Below are 25,984 nucleotides of genomic sequence, written 5' to 3'. Positions count from 1 at the left end.
TTACTAAACGGCGGGTTTGAAAAAGTGGAGATGTTGCCTATGGCAACCAATCAGATTCTAGCTTTCATTTATTTAGTGCATTCTACAAAATGACAGCTAGAATCTGATTGGTTGCCATAGGCAACATCCCCACTTTTTCAAACCCGCCGTTTAGTAAATATACCCCTTAGACTTAGGATGCAACAAAGAGCTCATATCTCCACTACTGTTGGCAAAGAGGGTAGTCGTATCCAGGGATGCTTCACAGAGGAAGTCAATTCATTCCCCCATTGTCTCCATACTTTTCAGTAAATATTCTCTATTCAGTTTTCTTTTGAGTATCCTTGTATGATGCATCCATCCAAATCCTGGAGACCAAAGCTAAAACTAGTCCAGACTTGATTGCAGTCCCTGTCAAATAAATGCAACCATTTAAAACACTTTTCCATTTTTCTGTCCATTGTATGTTTTAATGGATCCTCATCTTCCAGTGGAATGGTAGTCATAGCCGACAGATTAACTGCCACTGCGTCAGTGGGCTGATATTATTCCTGACTTGAGTACACTCCACACATACGGTCTCCCAGTAATCTGCTGTCCCATGCCATAGACCCTATGGTTTTGTTGATCTTTTTCTCCAAGAGGTTCTACAAGAGTACTGAGCAAATAAGGAAAAACTAACTGTTCTAAATATATAGGAAGCTTACGTCGCCTCCATCTTTTCACAGTAATATTCTTTGTGTACTAAGTACTAAGTTTTAAGCTTCCAAAGCTCACCTCCGATGCATGTAATGATATAAACTCGGAAATGACGTTTACTGATTGGCACTAGTTAATGAAGCAGAGGTTACATCTTGCATGTACTCCACTGTCTTGTAAAAGGTAGAATGCCTGTCTCTACGTTTACTGTTTCTAGCAGCAAATGGCGGTCACAAGGAGCCATCGCCTGCCTCGGCTAGCATTCCTCCGTATACCGCTCCCGGAAATGCTAAGTAAGTCCTCACAGAAAAATAACAAACAAGCTCTCTATTCTATCATTGCCCAGCTGAAAGAGACAGGAAAAAGAAGCCCAGGTACAGGAGGAGTCACACTATATATCCTCTGAGGTGTTTTCTTTTCCTGTCTTTGCGCAGCTCACTAGGGTGTTAATCCATTCATTAGGGCTGCCACAGAGGAAAGAGTTTATATTAGTGGACAGAATTAAAAAGTCTTAATGCTTACTTAATCTCTCTGGGCCTAAGTCATTAAGGAGAGCAAGGCAAAAAAAGGAGTAAATTTGATCCTGGACAAACAATGTTACAAAGCAAGGAGTGCAAATTAGTTTATTATTATGCACATAAAGAAAATACTGACTGCTTTTATATGTAGCAGACAAATACTTGATAACTTTATTTTTACACTGAAATTTAAAGTTCATCATCATCATCATCAAAATTTATTTATATAGCGCCAGCAGATTCCGTAGCGCTTTACAATTGGGAACAAACAGTAATAAAACCATACTGGGTAATACATAAATACGTAGAGCTAAGAAAGCCCTGCTCGAAAGCTTACAATCTATGAGACAATGGTTTGATACACAAGGGTAAGTGCTACATCATATTGAATATTTGTCCAGCTAGAATGCAAAGGTTACAAAGTATTGAGTGGGCTGTATGCTCAGTCACACAACTATGTTGGTCAGAGGGTTGTTGTCTTGTGTTAGCTGTGTAGAGGGTGGTAATAGGGTAACCTAGGGAGATTAATATGGTGGTAGAGGAATACTATAAGCTTGTCTGAAGAGGTGGGTTTTCAGAGAATGCTTGAAGGTTTGAAGAGTAGAGGAAAGCCTTACTGTGCGATTCCATACAGTGGGTGCAGCCGGAAAAAAGTCCTGTAACCGAGAATGGGGGGAAGTGATGAGAGTAGAAGAGAGACGCAGATCTTGTGCAGAACAGAGGTGTCGAGTTGGGAGATATTTTGAGACAAGTGAGGAGATGTATGTTGGTGCAATTTTGTTGATGGTCTTGTATGTTAGTAGAAGAATTTTATATTGGATTCGTTGAAAAACAGGCAACCAATGTAGAGACTGACAAAGTGACTCAGCAGATGTAAAACGATTTGCAAGGAAAATCAATCTAGCCGCTGCGTGCAAAATAGATTGTAGGGGCTCGAGTTGCATTTGGGAAGACCAGTAAGGAGGAAATTACAATAGTCGATGCGGGAGATGATGAGTACATTTAAAGTTATTCCAGTGTCTTATGTGAGATATGTACATATTATGGAAATGTTTTGTAGATGTATGCAGCATGATGTAAATATAGAGTTGATGTGGGGAACAAAGGATAGTTTGAGTCAAGGATTACACCTAGGCAGCGAGTTTGCGAGGTGAGATTTATGGTCATGTTGTCAGAAACAAGACACCGCAAAAACCTTAATTCATGCACTCATCATCTCCCGCATCGACTTTTGCAATTCCCTCCTTACCGGTCTTCCCAAAGTCAGACTTGAAGCCCTATAATCTATTTTGCACGCAGCGGCTAGATTGATTTTCCTTGCAAACCGTTCTTCCTCTGCTGAGCCACTCTGTCAGTCTCTACATTGGTTGCCTGTTGTCACGGTCGTCTGTATTTCTTAATCCGATTCGGGACCCTTGGGACTAGCTGGAGCAGGACTGAAACAGAACCTAGCAGCCTGGATTATCTTTCTGCTCATGTTCTTGCTGATTGTAGAATATAGCAGGGGAATGAGCAGTCTGGAAATGTTGACAGGAACAGTGCACTAGTAATGCAGACAGGAACAGTGCACTTTGTAATACTGATAGGAACACTGCACTTGTAATGCAGTCAGGAACACTGCACTTGTAATGCAGTCAGGAACACTGAACTTGTAATGCAGTCAGGAACACTGAACTTGTAATGCAGTCAGGAACACTGGAGCCAAGAACTATCCTCTGGAGAGAAGTGTGTTGTTCTGGCAATGAACAGATCACAGCAGCAGGTTTAAATAGGGTGTCCCAAACAACTTTTGGCTGATCAGTTCATGTGATCACAGCTGCTGAATCTGGTTGGTCTGGAATGATCATCTGACTGCATCCAAGATGGCCGCGCCCATGCAGCAGAACAAACAGTGTGTGTTTGTTTACAAACGGAGGTGTGGAGAATGGGAATGTTGCAGACGACCAGAAGGGACCCAGGTAGCCGTGATATGACAGCGGTGGATGGGGTAAATGCGGCTAAGATCCCGATTTGTGACAGTACCCCCTCCCTTACGAGTGGCCACTGGACACTTAGATTGGGGCTTAGTTGGAAACTTGCGATGAAATTTTTTGATGAGAGATGGAGCATGAACATCAGAAGCTTTGATCCAGGTTCTCTCTTCTAGGCCATAGCCCTTCCAGTCTACTAGATATTGTAAGGTCTTATGTCGAAACCGAGAGTCCAAGATCTCTTTAATTTCATATTCATCACCATGTTCAGTCTGCACTTCAGGAGAAACCAGTTTGGGTGTATAAAACCGATTTAGCACCAGTGGTTTAAAGAGAGAAATATGGAAGGAGTTGGGTACCTTGAGGTAAGATGGTAAGTGTAATTTGTAGGACACTGGATTGATGACCCGGGAGATGTTAAACGGTCCAATAAAGCGAGGAGCAAATTTCATAGATGGAACTCTGAGGCGTAGATTGCAAGTAGACAGCCAGAATCTGTCTCCAGGTTTCAAGCTTGGAATGGCTCGTCGCTTTTTGTCGGCCTGAATTTTGTAGCATTGGGACGCTTTAAGTAGAGATTCCCGTACCTGGCGCCAGTGGCCTGCAAAAATTTTTAGGAAAACTTCAGAGGCAGGTACTAAGGCTGTAGGAAGTGGAGTAAACAAGGGTACCCTGGGGTGTAGGCCATAGACCGTATGAAATGGAGTGGAAGCAGAGGATTCGTGATAATGATTATTATGAGCAAATTCTACCCAAGGAAGCAGATCTACCCAGTCGTCTTGAGAAGAGGATATGTACAAACGGAGAAATGTTTCTAAGTCCTGATTGACTCTTTCTGTTTGCCCGTTGGATTGTGGATGATAGGCCGAAGAGAAGTTTAGTTTGATCTGTAGTGCTTGGCATAAGGATCTCCAGAATTTCGCCACAAACTGAACTCCTCTATCTGAGACGATTTCTTCAGGACACCCATGCAAACGGAAGATCTCCTTTATAAATTGCTGAGCCAGTATAGGTGCTGATGGGAGACCAAATGCGCCATTTTAGAGAATCGGTCAATGATGACCCAGATGGTATTGAAATTATTAGAATTGGGCAAATCAGAAATAAAGTCCTTAGAAATATGGGTCCAGGGTATGGTGGGAATAGGCAGAGGCAAAAGTTGACCAGCTGAAGATTGTCTTGAACTTTTATGTTGGGCACAGCTGCCACATGCGGAAACAAATTGCTGAACATCCTGATGAAGAGTAGGCCACCAGTAGCTTCTCGATATGAAAGAGTGAGTTTTGCGGATGCCCGCATGACCGGCAAATCTGGAACAATGTGCCCATTGGAGCAATTTTTTACGCAGATTCTCAGGAACAAAAGTTTTCCCCTGGGGAGGTGTATTGTCGGGTCTACTGACTGCGATGCTGAGTGGGCTGATAATAGGCCGCGGATCCACAGTGATGGAATCTTCCTCTGTCACCATAGAACGTGACAGAGCATCGGCCTTGCGATTTTTGGAACCGGGACGGAAGGTGACATGGATATCAAATTGAGAAAAGAATAGTGCCCATCGGGCCTGACGTGGATTCATGCACTGTGCAGTTTTAAGGTAGAGCAGATTCTTATGATCCGTGTATATTGTGACAGGATAACGAGCTCCCTCAAGTAAATGTCTCCACTCTTCAAGCGCCAATTTGATGGCAAGCTGTTCTTTGTCCCCTATGGCATAATTTCGTTCAGCTGGTAAAAAATTTCGGGAGAAGAACCCGCAGGGATGCCATTGCTGATCAGCTGGTTTTTGGGAAAGAACTGCCCCTACTCCGACAGATGAGGCATCAACTTCCAAGTAGAATGGACAGGTTTAATCTGGTTGCCTAAGTATGGGAGCAGAAATAAATGCTTGTTTCAGAAGTTGAAAAGCAGTTTGGGCTTCTTCAGACCACTTGGCAGGATTAGCTCCTTTCCTGGTGAGGGCGGTGAGTGGTGCTACCACAGTAGAGTAGCCCCGAATAAATTTTCGATAGTAGTTAGCGAATCCCAGAAATCGCTGTACTGCCTTTAGTGTAGATGGTTGAGGCCAGTTAAGAATAGCTTGCACCTTCTCTGGGTCCATATGAAGACCAGTCCCCGAGATGATATAACCCAAGAATGGAATGGATTTAACTTCGAAGGTGCATTTTTCAAGCTTGCAATACAGTTTATTCCTTCTGAGACGGCTGAGGACCTCTTTAACATGTCTGCGATGGGACTGGATATCAGAGGAGAAAACGAGGATATCGTCCAAATATACCACAATAGTATGGTACAGTAAGTCCCGAAAGATTTAGTTTATGAAATTCTGAAAAACTGCTGGGGCATTGCTCAGACTGAATGGCATGACAAGATATTCGTAGTGGCCATCCCTGGTGTTAAAAGCGGTTTTCCATTCGTTGCCACGCCTGGTGCGGATCAAATTGTAGGCCCCGCGGAGATCCAACTTCGTAAATATTTGGGCACCTTTGACTCTGTCAAATAACTCTGTGATGAGGGGCAGAGGATACCGGTTCTTGATGGTAATGTCGTTGAGACCTCGGTAATCGATGCAGGGACGTAATCCACCATCCTTTTACTTTGCAAAAAAGAACCCGGCTCCTGCCGGTGAAGAGGATGGGCGAATAAAACCCCTTTCCAAGTTCTCCTTTACATATTCAGACATAGATTTTGTCTCAGGGATAGAAAGAGGGTAGACTGCCACGCGGTGGGGTTTTACCCGGAACAAGATCAATGGGACAGTCCCAATCCCGATGAGGTGGTAGAGTTTCATCGGCCTGCTTACTGAAAACGTCGGTGAACTCTTGGTAGGCAGGAGGATCTGGCAAAATTTCTTTATCAGAGGTGGAGCAATGTGAAAGAACACGTTGTAAACAGGACCCGAAACAAGTTGGAGCCCACGCCAAAATTTGTGGAGTCGACCAGTCGATATGGGGGTTATGCTTTTGAAGCCATGGAAACCCGAGAACCACAGGGCTAGTGGCTTCTGGGATGATCAAAAAGGTAAGAGATTCAGAATGCAGAACTCCTATTTGGAGCGTCACTGGAGAAGTCTGATGCGTAATGGTACCCCCTGGCATACGGCTACCATCAACCACAGAGAGAAAGATGGTCACTGGAATTTTCACTAGTGGAATGGCTAGTTCAGCAGCTAATGCGGCAGACATGAAATTCCCAGCTGCTCCAGAATCCAGCAGGGCTGAAATGTATTGAGAGCCTTGAGCGTGTTTCAGGGTGACAGATATAATACAGTCCTTGCCTTGTGGGGAGCGAAGGGCCACTCCTAGGCTCATCTCCTCATCGTCAGCTAGGAGGGTGCATTTACCCGGCTTGCGAGGACAATAATGTAGTAGATGTCCGGAACTGGCACAGTATAAGCAAAGTTTGTCTCTAACTTGCCGTTCTCGCTCAGTGGGTGAAAGACGTGCTTTGCCTAGTTGCATGGGTCCATCAGGGAAAGGAGACAGTGTCCGGGCCTGTTGAATAGGGAGGAATTTGGGCTTTTCTAGAGCTCTCTCTCTGAACTGAAGATCAACCCGATTGCAGATGGTAATCAATTGGTCTAGCGTTGTAGGTAAGTCCCTAGACACTAATACATCCTTGATGTGGTCAGACAGGCCCTGCCAGAAGACCGCAACAAGAGCATCATTATTCCAAGACAGCTCAGAGGAAAGAGTTTGAAACTGAATGGCATATTGGCCCACGGACTGCTGCCCTTGCCGAAGCCGCAGAATATCTAAAGTGGCTGACGTTGTTCTTCCAGGCTCGTCGAATATTCTGCGGAAGGTAGACAGGAAGCTGTCAATATCAGATAAAATTGGGTCAGATTTTTCCCAGAGCGGTGATGCCCATGCCAGAGCTTGCCCTGATAGTAACGAAACAATATAAGCAGTTTTGGTATGTGCAGTAGGGAAATTCCCGGGTTGTAATTCAAAGTGTATACTACACTGGTTGAGAAACCCGCGGCAATTCTTCGGATCGCCATCGTATTTAGCTGGCGTGGGAAGATGGAGTCCGGATGAAGTAGGTAGTCACGCAGGTCTTACTGGCTCAGTAAGGGAGTATGGGATGTATGGGATGGTTGACTGCGGAATACCTGCAAGGTATCCATATGCGTAGAAACATCCTGCAGGAATCTCAAAATTTGCCCCTGGTTAGTTTCTTGTCTCTCAATGCGTTCAGCTAATATTTGGACAGAGTCCTCCCTCGGGGTATGTTCCCCTAGCGGATCCATTTGTCCGTAACAAACTGTCACGGTCGTCTGTATTTCTTGATCCGATTCGGGACCCTTGGGACTAGCTGGAGCAGGACTGAAACAGAACATAGCAGCCTGGATGATCTTTCTGCTCATGTTCTTGCTGATTGTAGAATATAGCAGGGGAATGAGCAGTCTGGAAATGTTGACAGGAACAGTGCACTAGTAATGCAGATAGGAACAGTGCACTTTGTAATACTGACAGGAACACTGCACTTGTAATGCAGTCAGGAACACTGTGTTAGGAACCCCTCCAGCCGGCACAACACAACCCGGAATCTACTCTGCCAGTCAGGTGTTCACTGGAGCCCCTGATGGTGGGGACAGACTGGGCCGCAGACTGACAGAGGGTCGTGAAGTGCGTACCAGCTGGGGAGAACCCAGGCAAGAGGAGTCAGGTCCACGCAGAGGTCAAAGGCCGGCAGCAGACAAGAGTATCGATGAACAAGCTGAAGTCAGGGGTCACAGGCAAATAGCAGAACGGGTAAACAGGCCAGAGATCAGGGTCACAGGAAACACGAGCAAGGTCCAAATCAAAGCCAAGGGTCATACACGGGGAGTCAAATAGAGATATCAGGATACAGGACAGGAACTAGCAGGTTAGCAGACTGGAACACAGGAGCTATAACCGGCAATGAGGCAGCAGACCTCATTGCCTTAAATACCCAGCTGAACCAATCACAGGTTGAACACACTCCTGCAGGTTAATAAAGCAGTCACTAACAGAGCCAATCAGGGCTTGCCCCTGGCCTGCACAGTTGCAGGCTAATGCCTGTAATTGCCTCCTATAATCTGCCCATATTCATTAGCCCACAGGCTGTAGAACGCTGCGCCCGGCCTCCTCCTATTGCCGGGACGCAGCTCTGAAGCGTCTACTAGTTGCCCCGGCAACGGCCGGGTTATGGCCGGAAATGACGTCCCGGTCGTCATGGCGACGGCCGGGACGCGGGTGAGTGAGTAGCGGCGGCTGGGCACCGCCATGGCTCGTAACACACTGCACTTGTAATGCAGTCAGGAACACTGCACTTGTAATGCAGTCAGGAACACTGAACTTGTAATGCAGTCAGGAACACTGCACTTGTAATGCAGTCAAGAACACTGGAGCCAAGAACTATCCTCTGGAGAGAAGTGTGTTGTTCTGGCAATGAACAGATCACAGCAGCAGGTTTAAATAGGGTGTCCCAAACAACTTTTGGCTGATCAGTTCATGTGATCACAGCTGCTGAATCTGGTTGGTCTGGAATGATCACCTGACTGCATCCAAGATGGCCGCGCCCATGCAGCAGAACAAACAGTGTGTGTTTGTTTACAAACCGAGGTGTGGAGAATGGGAATGTTGCAGACGACCAGAAGGGACCCAGGTAGCCGTGATATGACAGCGGCGGATGGGGTAAGTGCGGCTAAGATCCCGATTTGTGACACCTGTATTTCAACGAATCCAATATAAAATTCTTCTAACATAGAAGGCCGTCAACAAAATTGCACCGACATACATTTCCTCACTTGTCTCAAAATATCTCCCTATTCGACACCTCCTTTCTGCACAAGATCTGCTTCTCTCTTCTACTCTCATCACATCCTCCCATTCTCGGTTACAGGACTTTTTTCGGACTGCACCCACTTTCTGGAATTTCCTCCCTTGCACAGTAAGATTTTCCTCTAGTCTTCAAACCTTCAAGGGGTCTCTGAAAACCCACCTCTTCAGACAAGCTTATGATATTCCTCAACCACCATCTTAATCTCCCTAGATTACCCTATTACCACCCTCTACACAGCTAACACAAGAGAACAACCCTCTGACCAACATTGCTATACTCACAGCCCACTCAATACTTTTACCTTTGCATTCTAGCTGGTCCAGTGTGCAATATGATGTAGCACATGCCCTTGTGTTTCAAACTCCCATTGTCCCATAGATTGTAAGCTTGCGAGCAGGGTTCTCTTACCTCTCTGTCTGTTTGAATTACCCAGTATTGTTTTATTAATGTTTGTTCCCAATTGTAAAGTGCTACGGAATTTGCTGGCGCTATATAAATAAATGATAATGATGAAACTTCTTTGCAATACAAAGAACATGCTATTGACCACCATACAATACCGAGAGCAGCCAAGTGATTGCCATATAATACAGAGAAAAGTGCTCAGGCTGTATTTTACATAGGTTTCTTCCACCCTCTACACCATGGGCTGAGCACACATAATACACACCTGAGAGTGGTTTACATATTAACACAGTTATTTACCTGCCCGAGTGGAGCTATCCTGCACGGTAACATACAGCCCTCCTCTTCCTTTTCGAATCTCTGTGCAGCTGGAGCAGGATATGCCCTGTCTGCACCACGCTGGCACTCTGCAACTAAGTGTGCGGAGCTTCTCCAATTGGGCTCATCGCAATTACACACACACACACACACACACTCTCAGTGTAGATTGGAATTAGAGTGGTGTGTGCTGGCCCCTGATTGGAGAAGCTACTGTGTTACTGAGTCCCGGGGTGGTGCAGTCAGTGCAAGTACCTCCCCAGCTGCATTGCCCCTTCCACCGAGGGCACCGGTCCTTTCGCTGGTACCCTGATGGGCCAGTCTGACCCTGCCCAAGCAGCCAAGTGCTATAGAAAATATAATAGAATATGAATACTTTTTTATAATCAGCCGAAAGGGCACGAAAGTACTGCAAATTTATTAATCAAAAGAGCAAACAGGTGAGCCAGAAATTGCTTATCTGTCTGCATGGTGGACTGTGAGGTTCCGTGATGATTCATATTAAGGCCCTTTCACCTCAGTAACACCTAGTGATACAATTTTCATTATAATACACTGTGCCCCTTCCACCTTTTTTTCTATACCTTGGCTTCACATATCTCTAGAGCAAGATATGAAAAGCAGGTAAGAATGTATATATATATACATATATATGTATATATATATATATATATAAAATATATATACTGTATAATCACGCTTCAATCCATCATAAATGCTGTTGCAAGACTGATCTTCCTCTCTCACCGCTCCACATCTGCTGCGTCACTTTGCAAGTCCCTACTCCTTACCCTGTGTACTCCAGAACCAAATTCAAATTACTCACCCTTACCTACAAAGCCCTCAACAACACTCCCCCTGTATACATCTCAAATCTCATATCAAACAAAATACCCTCCCCCCCAGCCTCTTAGATCTACCTCTGACCTTGGCATTGTCTCGTTTCTGGTAACCACGTCTAACTCCTGCCTACAAGACTTCTCCCATGCTGCTCCCCACTTATGGAATTCCCTACCACGCTCAATCAGACTTTCCCACAGCCTTTAAATCTTTACACGCTCTTTGAAAACCCATCTCTTTTTTAGAGGTGACCTTATCCCCGATAACATGATTCACACTAATGCACCCTCACAACTGTCCCAATCTCCACTCTGTACCACATTTGCTCCTCTTGTTTTAGTTGTGCCCTCTTCCACTTAGAATGTAAGCTCTCTAATGAGCAGAGTCCTTCATACCCTTTGTTTTCATGTCTGCGTTTATTTTGGCTTCCTTGTATGTCACTGTTTTATGTATGCACTGTTTTCCCTACTGTATGGCGCTGCGGAGCACTGTGGCGCCTTACAAATCTACGGTAGTAATAATAAATTTTGTGCTGCAACATTTGCTCCAAAAAGTGGATAGGCATTTTATCTAACAAGAATTTAAAGGAAGTACAAGCCTATGTGGTCATTTGACAGACACTCACATAAAGAGACCAAGATTGCACAGATATATGCATGCAGTTGTTGGGTTAACTGAATCAGAGAGTTCACATTCTTATTCATTCTAGTAACATGTTTTTCCAACTTTTTTTCAATAATAGTTTTTATTGAAATTCTGCAATTTACATAACATAAATAAAACTAACCAAAAAGGGGGAATAAGGGGAGGAGGAAGGAGGAAGAGCAAGGGAAGGTATAGAGGGAGGAAAGTACAAGTACATTTTAAATATTCCAGCAATTACTAGCTATGCAATGGTTATCCAATCAAGTTACAGATACAGTCCCAGACTTACCCCAGGGGCACTATTACTGCGGAGAAGACACTGATGGGTCTGCCGTAGCTTGAGAGCCTGAATGTTGGGTTATATAATCATTCAAAATAAACCATATCCTATGTGGTGAGACCGAGGCAGAAGAATATGGGACACCCAATGTTTCCATGTCACAACTTAATTGAGTTTTGGCTGCTACCTTGGCTATGTGAGGAAGGGTAGGAGATCTCCAAGCTTGAGCAATCACTGCTCTAGTTGCTATAAATATATGACCAGCAACATATCGCTCTCCATAGGATAACTGCGGGAGGAATAAGTGTAGAAGTGCCACCTCCAGGGAGAAGAGAATTGGAGTCTTAGTAACCTGGACAACCAGAGCAAATACTTCAACCCACAGATTATTACCACATGGGAACTCCAGAAAATATGCATAATATCTCCTGTCCACCCACAATTCCTCTAGAAAGCCCTAGAGTGCGCCGGCCACATCTTGTGGAGCCTATCAGGGGTCAGATATAGTCTATAAAGTAGTCTATAAAACATATAAATAAAATGGAAGTTGCTCAAATCAATTTATAGGCTATATCAGGTGCATGAAAGGGTGGGGTTATCCTAAAACATCTCAGAATGATTCAAACACCTAGACATTTTATACGTATTACGAAAGATATGGTCCCATTGGTTTTCATCCAGAACCAAACCCAGATCTCTCTCCCAAGCATTTTGAGAAGATAACTTCAATGATTCACCCCCAGAAGTAAGAACCATGTACCAAAAAGAGATGGCCCCTCTGTTTGCACCTGTGGTTTAATCTAGCATAGACATGCGAGGGAGGCTGTTGCAAGGGGAGTTGTTGGGATCGTAAAGAGGTTACCCAATGGCAATCCTGTAAATTTTTGTAAAAATCTTGGTTTGCTAAATGAAATTGGTCCTGTAATTGCGAGAAGGAGAGTATGGTTTGGTCTGAGATCAATGATTTAACAGTAGTAACCTCTTTAGAAAACCATGTATTGCGATTAAGGTCTGGGATGAGCTTTGCCAGGGAAAAGGTAGAAAGTTTAAAAGTAGGGAGAGTCATAATTCCGGTAGATTTCAAAGCCCTATCCCACACCAGCAGCGCATCTTTTATAAGTCTAGGGAGTGCAGATGAGGGTGGACGCCACGGTTTAGAAATCCATAGGAGATCTTGTAATGGAAAAGTCTGAACTAACTCTCTTTCTAGATCTACCCATGGTTTATGCGCAATCGGGAGAGACCAATAACGAAGTTGTGCAAGTATAGCTGCCTCCTGATACTTAACTAAATCAGGAAGGGCCAAACCACCCATTCTTTTAGCTCGGGTCATAACTGTATGGGAAAGCTTTGGAGGCTTCCTTCTCCACACATATGAAGTCATAACATGTCGAAATTTATCCATATACACTTTAGGTAAAATAAGGGGGATTGTGCGAAACAAATACATTCATTTGGGGAGCATTGACATTTTGAAAGCAGAAATTCTGCCAAGCCAAGATATCTCGCTGCACTGCCATGACCTTGCTAAATTAGCCAATTATAGCTGCAATGGAACATAATTTGCTTCAGTTAAAGAGTCTATGTGTGAAGTAATCAATATTCCTAGATACGATATTGAAGTCGTTCTCAAAGAGTATGGATAAGATACCTTCAGACGAGTCAGAAGATGACCCGGTATATTAACAGGTAGAGCATCTGTTTTAGAGGTATTTAATTTATAAAATGAGGCTCTCCAAATTTATGTAAGAGGTCATGAAGAGTCGGCAGCGAGACTTCCGGTCTGGTAACATACAGTAAAATATCATCAGCGAATAAACACAGTTTGTGGGAGGACGAGGCTGTAGTGACACCAAAAAGCTGAGGATGCTGTCTAATTTGCTCCGCTAGGGGTTCTATAGCCAACACAAATATGAAGGGTGACAGAGGGCATCCCTGTCTAGTACCATTGGTGATCAAAAATGTAACCGAAGTAAAACCATTGCTATACACCGATGCCGAAGGCCCACTACATAAGGCCATGATAGAGTTCAAGACTATTCGACTAAAGCCAAACTGGGCAAGGACCTCTTGCATGTATCCCCAATGCAGCCTGTCAAAGGCTTTTTCTGCATCCAAAGATAAAATTACTAGTTCATCTAGAGATTTATTCACTTGTTCTAATATGTTAATTGTTCTACGAGTGTTATCAGATGCCAGCCTTCCCATAACAAAACCCACCTGATCTGGGTGAATTAATGATGGAATTAGAGGGCAAAGGCGGTTTGCAATTAATTTGGCAAATATCTTTGTTGGAGTTAAGTAGGGCAATAGGTCTATAGTTTTGGCACATGGTCAGATCCTTGCCCGGCTTGGGTATCGTTACTATTCTAGCCTCAAGCATCTCAGCTGGGAAATGTCCCTGCCGAGAACCTTCGTTAAATAATAGTTCTAAGAAGGGATTGAGTTCAGCCTGAAATGTAGAATAGAATAGGTTGATAAACCCATCAGGGCTAAGGGCCTTGTCCGAAGGGAGTGCTTTAATTACAGACTGGATCTCTGCTTGCGTCCACGGAGCACTAAGGGCCTCTATAGCATCCGGGTCTAATGTTGGGAGATTAAGCTTACTCAGAAAACTATCAATTATCGATTGAGTCAGCTGTGGAGTGCTATAGGATTCCGACAAATTATATAATTTAGAATAGTATTTCGCAAAGGTATCAGCAATGGTCTTAGGATTGGATATTCTTGAACCATTTTCATCAATCAAGTATTTAATATGATTTTGGGCTCTTTTCCCCCTTAGTTTCCTTGCAAACATTCTACCTGCTCTATTACCAGAGATATAAAATTTTTGGCGCAATCTGCTCATTGCATGTTGTGTGCAGGAGAGAAGGAGCTTTTGGAGTTCAGCTTTAATTTGGACAGTACGTGCCTTGAGATCAGCAGAGGGGTGTACCTTGTTAACACACTCAACAGAAGAAAGCTCTGTCTCCAACTTGGTTTGCAGATATAGGGAAGAACATTTAAGTCTTGCTCCCGTCTGGATAGCCGTACCCCTCAAAACTGGCTTAAGGGCACACCAAAAATTGGAGGCCGGGGTATCCTCCGGAGAGTTAGCTGCAAGACTCCCTGAGTGACTCTCTGGCCTCTAAGGTAGAAAGTAAATAAGGGGCCAGGCGCCACAAACCCAGTGGCATCGATAAACTGGGAAACCACCAAACCCAAACTACTGGAGCATGGTCAGACCATGTGATTGGAAGAATTTTAATTGACTTCGTGTTTTGAAGAGCCCACTTATCTGTAAGAATTAAATCAATGCGAGAATAAGAGTTATGGACTAGAGAGTAATACGTATAATCTCGCTCTAACGGGTTTTGAGTTCTCCAAGCATCATAAAGCCTGAACTCCGCCAGCAAACTAGAGAAAGCCGCAGAAGGGCCTGTCTCACTGCCTACTATACCAGAAGAGGGAGCAGAAAATCTATCTAACTTAGGGTCAGCCACTATATTAAAATCTCCCATAAGAATAAGGGTACCTCATTTGCATTTGTCAATTTCACGGAACGTAGCTCTAAGGAGCGGAATGTTTTTCCAACTTTTAATCGAACTTATTGTTCAGAAAAGTTTTTAGATACATTTTCTTCAAATGATCGGTAAAAATTACCCAGTCTCCTTCTCATTTTAAGTTTCTCCTAAATAGCTTTGGAATTTGAGGGATATTATAATGTTTATGAAACACTTTTTTAAGTGTTTTTATACATTTACTGTGGAATCGATAGCTTACAGAGTCTCTCTTTTACTGCAATGTCGACATGTCCTCTTGCCTTCTTGGATATCTATTTCTCCCCTTGCACATTTTCGTTAGCACTTCTACAAAATTGATGTTCCATTGGACTGCATCAAGTGTTTCTGTGGTTCTCTATTCCTCTTGCTTTTCATGACTCAGTCCTTTACATGGAATTTGCAATTCACTTCTTTACACTTGACAGCAATTTCGCAAAAGAATAACTCATTGACTAGCTAGTGTTGAGCCTCAGTCTTCATTACTGACACCACTCTTCCCCTCTCTGTGCAATAAAAACAGCAACCGGGTTTATCACCTTGTAGGAGGAGATACCGTTTGAAGGTAGACACGGGTAGTTGGGGTGCACTAACAATTTTTTCTTTTAAGACGTTTTGCTAACATGTGATGTGGATAGATTTGTCTGCTTTATCTTTGTTTCTTTGACAGTGAAAACACACTAAGAGTAATTTTTTCAAATCGTGGATGTGTAGTACAGAAAAAAACAGCAAATGTGCATATTTGCCCACTGAGTACAACAAGTTGCACACCCATTTTCTGCTTTTGTAAGCACTTCCATGTAATTTTTTATGTGGAGCAGTGTGAAGTGCATAATAATTCTTCGACCTCATTCAGCCAAGAATGCCCGCTGCCTATCAGAAAAAAACAGAATTTGATTGCAGTTGCATATATTTTTGCACCCTGAGCCATGTGCACATTTTTACAAACTGGCACCATTAAACAAAAAACAATGCATGACTGTTGTGGGTGGCAGCTTTTTTTTATCCTGCAGCTTCATAAACAAGCCTTTATGTGTTTGTATACAGATCTCTAATAAGGGAATAAAGCTGACCTTTTTTGGTGAACAGAAGGAGGCAGTTTTTTGTTGCTGTTTAAAAGTGTAACATTGACATAACATTCTCTAATCTGATTGATTTTGTGTTTTATACCAGTGCAGGTTAAAACTGCGACCCCTCATATTTTGTTTTTCCAAACAGCGAGTTTTGTACCTATTTAGCTTGAATCTGATTTGTTCTTTTTGTGCGAGAGAGCTACATGTTTGCGCATTCTCTCATTTGGAATATATTTGCATTTTAGCACTCCAGCTCATTCCAAAAGAGAGAGTCACCTGACATGACCTAATTCAAAACCTCTCTGCTCACTCCATATTATGTCATGTAACTGTGGTTGCCATGGTAGTAGCATCACACTTTGCAAACTGTGAGTTATTTATAGAAGCTTGAAGAAAAAGGTAATGAAGAAAGAATACCACCATGTAGCTTATTAAACCAAACCAGAGGGATTTATGTTATAAATTGAAAATAAAACATGCATATTTTCATGGCTCTACAGCTTAAACATTTATAATTTGAATGACTTTATTATCACAATTTTTTAGTGTTTGAGTTTGCTGTGCTATACATAAAACAAGCATGTTACTTTTAAAATGTTACCATTTTTGGTAAATGTAGTGTACAGAGAGGAATTACAGTTATAAGGATTAACCAATAACATAATTAGGGGGGAATAAGGCCTAATCATAACTGCAGTGTAACTATGTTATATCAAATGAATCCATTGATAAATTGAGCTATAAAGGTGTAAAATGTGAAGTCAGAGGGTCTGGTGTGTGTTTACCTGGGGCTTCTGCCCACCTCTATGGTAAAAGATAACGGTAACACTTTCAGGGAAAGCTGAGCAGCTTCAAAGCCCCCCTGGGATGAGCGGCATCCTGACATAGGAGAGTTTGTTGACACCTCACAAGACTTTGGACAGCTGGGAGGGAGCCGTTCACAGCTTGAAGCCTTACACAAGGATGATGGCTTGCTGAATCTTATATAGACAAATATAATGCAGTTTCCAAATTGCAACTTAAAATTAATAACAGTAGTTATCAACCATGTTTTCCTCAATAGCATGATGTCGAATAAAGCATTCTGCCACACAGAGAAGTTGAGGAAATGAGTATAAGCTCAATGAATACGCTGGACATAGGCCTGTTTGGTATCAATTAGTTGACAAATTCACAGTGGATCTATTAATAATAAAATTGGGTCGGTGTGACACTCTACAGGAAAGTTGGGTCACATAATAGAATTGGGTAGTAAATCAGGCAACATGCAAACGGTGATTGTAAACAATGTCACAGACCACAATCCCTGGAGGTGGGATAAGGTGTAAAGGTGTCTTTAAAAAGCTGAGACCAGTTACAAGAAATTGTCAGTCTTTTGGAAAATCAATCATCATTGATAAGCTGTCCATATTCAAGCCAATTTCCCTTGGCTCAGAATATACCGCTTATCTTCTCTGAATTTTCCCCCTTTTATTTTACCTGTTTTTGCAAGTTTTTATTTGTTTGTCAATTGATTATTACTTGATTTTTTTTTTAGAACATGTAAGCATTGTACTTTTTATATATTAAATTAAAGCCTTCATAAATAATGTCCTTATTGCTCTAAATAAATTCACTGCCTGTCTAGAAGAGATAGATTGCTTGACCATGCTAAACCTGAGGTGTGAATTGTGAATACATTTGTATACCAAGAAGAGTGTGTGCCTGCATGTACATTTGTGTCATAGAGCCTTGAGCCGTTAAGTGTTAACCCTTTGATTGCTGGTGTGTACCTTGCTAACTGTGTGTAACAAGGAATGCTCATTGTGTGCCAGTGTGAGACAGTATTTTAGGGTCCTATTGCCCTTATTCAATAGGTGGTGGCAAACGGAAGTGAGTGTGGTTGTGTGAGGGCTGTTTGGGGGCGATTCAGCAAATCTGTAACCTGTGCGATAGGTGAGAGGAAGATTGAGTGCTGGAATCGTGTGTAACTCCATACAGTAAATACTTCCAAATCACAAGTGCGCAATGTGCGGTTGTGACTGGTAAAGGCAGTTCGGAGAGGTTTCCTGACAAATTAGAGGTGATGTATTGCATACTTACCAACTTTAGTAAGTTGGTTTCCGGGAGCCTGTGGGGGAGGTGGGCGTGATGGGGGGGCGGTGCTCCAAAATGTGCGGCACAATTCACCGGGAATTGCGGCGTTTGGGACCTAATTCTGCCCACTTCACTAGAAAGTGGGAGATTGCCACACTCTCCCGGGAGTCCATGAGACTCTCGCAAAATGCGGGAGTCTCCTGGACATTCCGGGAGAGTTGGCAAGTATGTATTGTTTGACAGTGTGAATATATGATAAGATATTAAATCAGGGAGTAGCTAAAGGGGGGCTATTCGTGACAGTAAATATTGGGCACTGTCCTGACAATAATAACATCGTGGTAGCAGGCCTGAGTTACATCAATTTTGCTTCTAAAGTACTTTTAAAAGCAGCTCAATAGGCAAACTTATCAAAAGACAAAATAATTAAATCATATGAAATACCCAAAGTGAACAGTGAGGCTGTAAGTCAAACAAGTTCTGGAGTTGCAGCTTTTTATATTTCTTAAAGTAATCCGTCTTCTTAAATCTTTAAATACATAGACGAGTAAAACGCATTCAGTGTTTCTTTTTACTATTCACAATTTGTTATGCTTCATGCCTTACCCTCAGTGTTGGCGTTTCATTCTGAAATAAGTATTGTACTGAACTTGGCAGCACCACAACCACCAAGAAGGGATGCAAGCGCTGGTAGTCAGCATATCGATGCTGACTATCCCAAGACTTACCCCGATTTGAGGCTTCCAAAGGGCTTCTTCCAGACCGACTTCACCCAATCACGATCAAGTAAGAAGCCGGTCCTACTTGATGACATCATTCACCATGGCGACGGTATTATCGCTGTTTTTAAGGGGGTTATGAGTATGCACCCATGTACAATATAGTATACAAAGCCTTCTAAATTGTACATGGGTGCATACTTGCATTACCCCCTTAACAACAACGATAATACCGTCGGCATGAAGTGGAGCCGGCTTCTTACTTGATCGTGATTGGGTGAAGTCGGTTTGAAGAGGAGTCGTCAACGCTGATGGTTGGGAACAAGCCATACGGGGTCCTCATGTCGGGGTAAGTCTTGTCGGGGTACTCTGAATCAATATGCCGTACCACACCCGTAGGTTCATTATGTAAGAAATATTGGTGATAATACTAACCATGGAGAATTGATGCCACAATGAATAACTCCTTTACATTTTATACAGTATTGATCGGCCTTCATTGAATAACTATTGTAGCATCATAGATAAAATTGTTTACTGTATGCAACTATGCAATGTATGCTTTAAAACAGTGGTGGGCAGTGTGATTTTTTTGAAGGGTCTTAAATAGTTTCCAAAAGCACTGCACTGCATATTGACATTCACAAGTGCCCTTTCTGTGCTCTGGAACCCATATTCTTTACAGTATTTGCAATTGTAACATTAGGTTTCCTGTGTGACACTTTCACATCAGCAGTGTAGCAGGTGAAACCATGATTGGCTGATCAATGTTGTGAACCGGTTATTAGACAGGATTAGCCTATCAAGAAATGAGTAGACATGATTAGACTGTCATGGCATAACCTGCTGCTTGGATGCATAAACTGACTTTATCATTGCTAGGCAAAGCTGGGACTTAAGGTCACTTGACATTGCAGATGGGCCACCCAGAGTGCAGTTTGTTGCCCACCACTGCTGTAAAATAAGTAATCATGATCATCTTGTCTGCTCTAATGTATGTATCATTTGTCATGTTGATGTTAATCATTTTTTTTCTTCTCCCCACTCAGCTCTTGCCCCTGTTCTTTGCCCCTTCGTTTTGTTGGTGAGGATATCACAGTGATGTCTGCATTCAACCTGCTCCATTTGGTGACAAAGAGCCAGCCAGTGGCCCTGCGGGCCTGTGGGCTTCCCTCAGGTTGACTGGGTGCTGCTTGTTGTGTCGTGTATACCGAGAGCCCTTAACTTTTGGTGCCTCTGCTGCAGGAAATGACTGCCTATTAAATCTTGTTTAATATTCCTATGTGGATCGATTTGACAAATTTCACATGACTATATTAATCATTGGTGCAGACACAAATTAATACAACATATTTGTCTTACATATTGATAAGTGGTATCTTGCATTTAACCCATAGAGCAAGTCTTAAAAACAATATTATCCTATGATTAGCAGTTTATTCATGTTTTGCCCTGTAATGGCCTGATACTCAGATTTTAGAGGTTTCTTGATTATTCACTTGTGGATGTTTTTCGGCATTCTTTGTCAGAATGTAGGCATGTTTTAGAGCTACACTAAATTATTTCAAGCCATCTACCTGATAGTGAGTTACTCCCTATTTGTACTCAGATATCCTGAATATGACAGAGCATGGTCTCGGCAAAGTGTATATAGTGCAGCACAGTCATGTCTCATGTCCACACCTATGTGCTCATTGTTATTGTAAAGGATCTGGGGATAGATCTCTAGTCCAAGGGGTAGATTCAAGTCCTTGCGTTGTTACTACGATAATTTCTCTGCTGATTTAGCAAACATCCGCATTGAAAAATGCCGTAGTAACAGTAATAGTGTGCGGGCCGCATTGTTTTCAAGAACAACGCAGGGAATTGAATCTACACCCAAATAGCATATTCCATCTCCTTCCATAGATGCTCCATTGGATGCTTAATTAAGGTTGTTAATTGAAATGTTCATTGTGGTTGTATTTTATCGATTGAAAAGGCCTCAGCATTATGCTGAATTAACCGCCTTGTTCCTTGAGTATACTGCCTAGCTGATGCCGCAGCATTGACATCATCTGAGGAGCAATTCCATGATCTTCTTAACAATGTGGAGTATTACCTTGCTAAAAAATATTAGATAAAGATGCTATAGAGGATGTGTTTAGCAGTAATGTTTATATATGTGCTATTCCATTATTGCTCTATTCTTAATAGGGGCTTAATGTCCCATTCTGACATTTTTGAATTGTTAATGCACATTATTTAATGGTACCTGCCTGCATATATGATGCTATCAATTATGTGGTGAATGATAGGTGTAATTAAAAAATGGGCACTCTTTGGGGGAGATTCAATTCCACGTGATGTGTCACCAGACATTGTCTTGAAGTCCATCGGTGCAAGATTGTCAAAAATCCAAATAACCAACCCTTACCACTTTCCCGTCATAAGAAAATGTTTTAGAACTTTTAGACATGTCAAACATTTAAATACCTGCATCACTATATAGGAATTCAGTTTAATATATTGCACTTTTTTTTTTCAATGGGCAGCACATCACCTTTTTGTCTTTCTTTGCAAGGACGATCGAATTCCTAAAGCGCTAACATTGTGTAATAAACATCAAAGGAACAACCTGCGAGAGAGAAGTTAGAAACCAGGGCTTGTCAATGTCAAAAATTATACAACCCCACCATTTTTAGACATCTTCTAATGTGAAATGAATCAATCTGCTCAGGTTCTGCTGTGGTTTATTATAATAAGCCAAATTCCACTAGATGGCAGTAGATACTTATTTTTTTTGGTCCCATGTATTAGGAAGTTTGTCATGTACACATTGTGCTCAGCTCCTGCAACCTGAGGGTTAATTTTTCATGCACACAAAGTTTTGCTCACAAATAGACTATTTCCTGATATATCGCAGACCTTTTCCAGCATCAGAAACAATGAAAGTGGCTTAGCAGATCTTTAATGCATTCCAGATATCAGAATGAAGCAAGGAATTCCTGCAGCTATGCTGGGCCACAAAACATGGGGTGTACTGGAAATACCCCATTTGTGATTCATTAAAACATCACGCTTTATACCAAAGTAGAAGACACATTTAAAGATCAATGTTCACAATTCATTAACCCTAATCCGGTATTTCTTTCTGTTTGTTCCAACATCTATTGAGTTTGTAGGGTTCAAAGGGGAGCTCTTCAGGTATATTTGCTGCAGCAGACCACCCAGAGTTTTAAAGAGCAATTAACACAGTATTTGCTGCTATTTTCTGTTTGTTAAGGGCTCTCGCCTCCCACATGTTCTATTTATCACATTGATTGTTGCCTGCATCACCTGTGCTTTGCATGGAAATTATTGATTTCATATAAAGTGTTTGTGTGAGGGCTTTGTCAAGGGTGTGTTATGAGAAAACAATAGCAGTATAGTTTAAAGAGGATCTGTCCTTTACTGCTTGCTTTACTACAGAATGCCTTGTGCACTAAGCAGGTAACTAAAAAAATGGGGTGACCCGGGTGTGTGTGGGGGGGGATTTGTAATAGCTGTTTATGTGCCATGCTCTTTCTGGCTTCCTCCAGACCATACTCCAGGAGAACTGGAAAGGGAGCAAACATAGTGCTGTCTGAAAGCTTGACTTGGAAGGGGAGTCAGTCTGTTATCATCATCATCATCATCATCATTTATTTATATAGTGCCACTGATTCCGCAGCGCTGTACAGAGAACTCCTTCACATCAGTCCCTGCTCCATTGGAGCTTACAGTCTAAATTCCCTAATGTACACACACATACAGACAGAGAGAGACAGACTAGGGTCAATTTTGATAGCAGCCAATTAACCTACCAGTATGTTTTTGGAGTGTGGGAGGAAACCGAAGCACCCGGAGGAAACCCACGCAGACACAGGGAGAACATACAAACTCCACACAGATAAGGTCATGGATGGGAATTGAACTCATGACCCCAGCGCTGTGAGGCTGTTAGAGAAGAGTGCTTGCTTCCACTATACCTCACAACTCCCTTCTGATGTGTGTTCTGGAGTACGCAAGCCCATGAAAGAGCATAGCGCATAAATAACCCATTTGAATAGAAGCGCCTTTCTGGGCCAACAGGGTCACAAAGAACCCCATTTTTTTTTCACAAGGCACTATGTAGTAAAACAAGAAATTTACATCCTTTTGAATGTTTACCGTGTCCTTGGTCTACATGTGTTCCTTTAAATGCTGCATGTATATTATAGTGTTACACATTTCTCAATGTATAATTTTTCTAAAGTTGCTTTGACAATGAAATGTTTGAAACATCATTACCGCAATGTATATTCTTACTGCAGCTGCTTTGACGTTGAAATGTTTGAAACATCAGTACCACATAATTTTCAGTTTTATTTTGCATCTTCAAGAAACCATTATTCCATTATTGTCACTTCTTCCTGAGTGGGGCTTGTGTTATAAAATAACAGCTTCTAATCACAAGAATGTATTCGTAATATATGGGTTGGGTCATATGTTATTAATACAAACTAGTGATAACAATTCATTATTTTAAATTAAAAACTATAACACAATATCACGCAATCAAATCTAAGGGGTATATTTACTAAAGTGAGGGTTTGACAAAGTGGAGATGTTGCCTATAGCAACCAATCAGATTCTAGCTGTCATTTTGTAGAATGCACTAATTAAATAAGTAAAACCTGATTGTTTGTTACAGGCAACATCTCCACTTTTTGAAAGCCACAGTTTAGTAAATATACCCTTAAAAATTTACCCGGGAGTCTAGGAACCCCAACATAACCTTGAAAGGTCACCAGCTGGTGGACTAGACTGTTTAGTACATCTCTATCACTTATGTTCACAAAAAAATAATAATACTGTAAGGTTCACGTGCCTGCATTATAGGTCTAGACTAGCACAGACCTAGAGCTGCCATGTTTGGAAACAATCTTGATATTAAATATTGATAATACCCTTACCTTTTTTTTTTATGTTTAGCTTGTATTTGCTAGTTGACCTGTGCAAGAAGTCAATTTATCTAGTCATAGCTGATAAATAGTCGTTGGTTCACAGTGATACAAGAGCATGTTAAGTATACAATTTTTGATTATACTTTGTAATGGCTTAGTGCAAAATATTCAAATCTTAGTTTATGTTTGGTGGCTTTTTTATGACTGTTAAGTTAACACACACACCAATATTTTTGAAGTTATTAATGTAAAAGGTGTATGCCTATGCACAGTCTATCTATATAGTCATTAAAGATATATATAGTCATGTGTTTGCTAATGAACACTACCCAGACCAACCACCCAGCTGGCTTTGTGTGTAAGCAGTAAAAATGCATGCACTTTTGTGCGGAGATGTGAGAGCAGGATATTATATGATAGACAATCCATATGTAACAGTTTGAACAAAAGCACACGGTATGGTTATTTAAGTTTAGCAAAACAGGATTTGCTTACAGCACGCATTAAGATATTATAGAACATTATTACAGCCAATAACGAGAACTATAGTAATAGAAACTCTTAAGGACCACCTAATGGTCATTTGTTTTTTTAATTTACACTTTTCTATTCAGTGATCCTGTGCTGATTGCTGAATATAAATAGTACGCTATTAATCTCCTTGCTCCCAGTCTGCATGGAAGCGTATGGGACGGGTCTATAGACCTATGTTTCCATACACATATCATACCTCTCAGACACTTTAATGTATACTGCAGAGTTTCGTTATGATGTACAAAAATAAATATATAATGTTATGATGTACAAAAATAAATAAATAATGTTATGGTGTATGAGAAACAGGAAATCTAGATAGAAAGATGGGTCTACAAACCCCTCAAATCTTTTCCTACACAAGCTGGGAGCAGACAGTTGAGTTGCATACAGTATATACCATTTGATCAGAGCTCAACTGCTGGGTAGGTAAGTGCAAATAAAAAACTATACTATTATCCTTTATAAAGTGCAAACATATTAGTCAGCGCTGTCATTGATGGGATCATGATACAAATTAATAACCTATAATGACACGAAACAGAAAATGGCCCTACAGTCTGAGGGGTTGAATTCAATTGGTCGTGAAGTGACACTGTCCGTGGAGACACATAGTCAGAGTTTTTACTAAAGCCTCCGCTCTTTTTCCATTTTGTTCTATAGAGATGAGAGGGAAAATGAGTGGAGATTTCTGTACCATATTGGCCAAAAGTGTGTGCAGTCAGACACTTCAAGTGTGTTTTCCATGGTGTATTACAATTACCTGCAATATATTTTTGAGAATTGTGCTACACATGTCAAAGTAATGAAAGTACCCAGGACATGCGTACTGTGCTTTGTGAATCTGGTACGCAAATATCCTGTAACTCAAAGCAGCCAGGCATTTGCTTCCACTAGTCCAACATGAACTATGTGTTTAAAAGATCATAATCTAGTTGTTTACCTTTGGTTTCAGCAGTTGTGCTGTTTGTATCATGTTGTTGAATAAACATATTTTATGTACTAACATTCTAAAGTTTATGAAGTTTGCATGTTTTTTAAAATTGCTACCTCATAGTGTCGGGGACATGCACCTGATTACGACCAGGACCCTTATCTGTGTGAAGTTTGTATGATCTCATGTTTGTGTGGGTTTCCATCCACATTCTAAAGAAAAAAAAAATACTGGTTGGTTAATTAACTTGGGATAAAATTAATCCTAGAGTGTGTGTATGCTCCAATGGGATAGGGACTGGAATGAATGATTAGATATTTTCTCTAAAGAGCTGTAGAATATTTAGGCACTGTATAAATAAAGGATAATAAATATTCTGACTGAGGTTAAGGGGCATATTCAATTGTAGTTTTTCCACGCCGCAGAAAAACTATTACCGTTAATACGGTAATAGTTAGCTGGATTTTAGTTCGCGGCTCAGGGAGCTGCGAGCTGAAATCCAGCGAGAAAATTACCGTATTAACGGTTTTCCCGCGCACTATTACCGTAATAACGGTAATAGTGCGCGGACCGCGGGATTTTCGTCGTTTCCGCCGAGAATTGAATATGCCCCTTAGAGTGAGATGGAGAACACCTTTAAGGTAGTATTTTTTTAAAATAACTCTCAGAGTTGCGAATTCTAGTGTGTGGTCAGGCTT

The 25,984-nt window shown here is 41.8% G+C and overlaps 1 protein-coding gene across 2 annotated transcripts in view; it reads left to right on the top strand.

The window, feature by feature from the left end:
* Positions 1-25,984, top strand: part of MSRB3 (methionine sulfoxide reductase B3) — a 197,263-nt gene that overhangs the window by 27,069 nt on the left and 144,210 nt on the right. The window contains exon 2 of one of the 2 annotated variants that reach the window (XM_075209447.1): positions 19,922-20,049. The exons of the other annotated variant lie outside the window; for it this stretch is intronic. Within the exon in view, the coding sequence (XP_075065548.1) occupies positions 19,974-20,049 (76 nt within the window). The 5' untranslated portion in view covers positions 19,922-19,973. The remainder of the gene's footprint in view (positions 1-19,921; positions 20,050-25,984) is intronic. 2 annotated transcript variants of the gene reach the window in all.

The sequence above is a fragment of the Mixophyes fleayi genome, chromosome 4 (assembly GCF_038048845.1).
Source record: "Mixophyes fleayi isolate aMixFle1 chromosome 4, aMixFle1.hap1, whole genome shotgun sequence".
Classification (NCBI taxonomy): Eukaryota; Metazoa; Chordata; class Amphibia; order Anura; family Limnodynastidae; genus Mixophyes; species Mixophyes fleayi.
The sequence above is the reverse complement of the archived record's forward strand: the minus strand, read 5'-3'. Positions and strand labels throughout refer to the sequence as shown.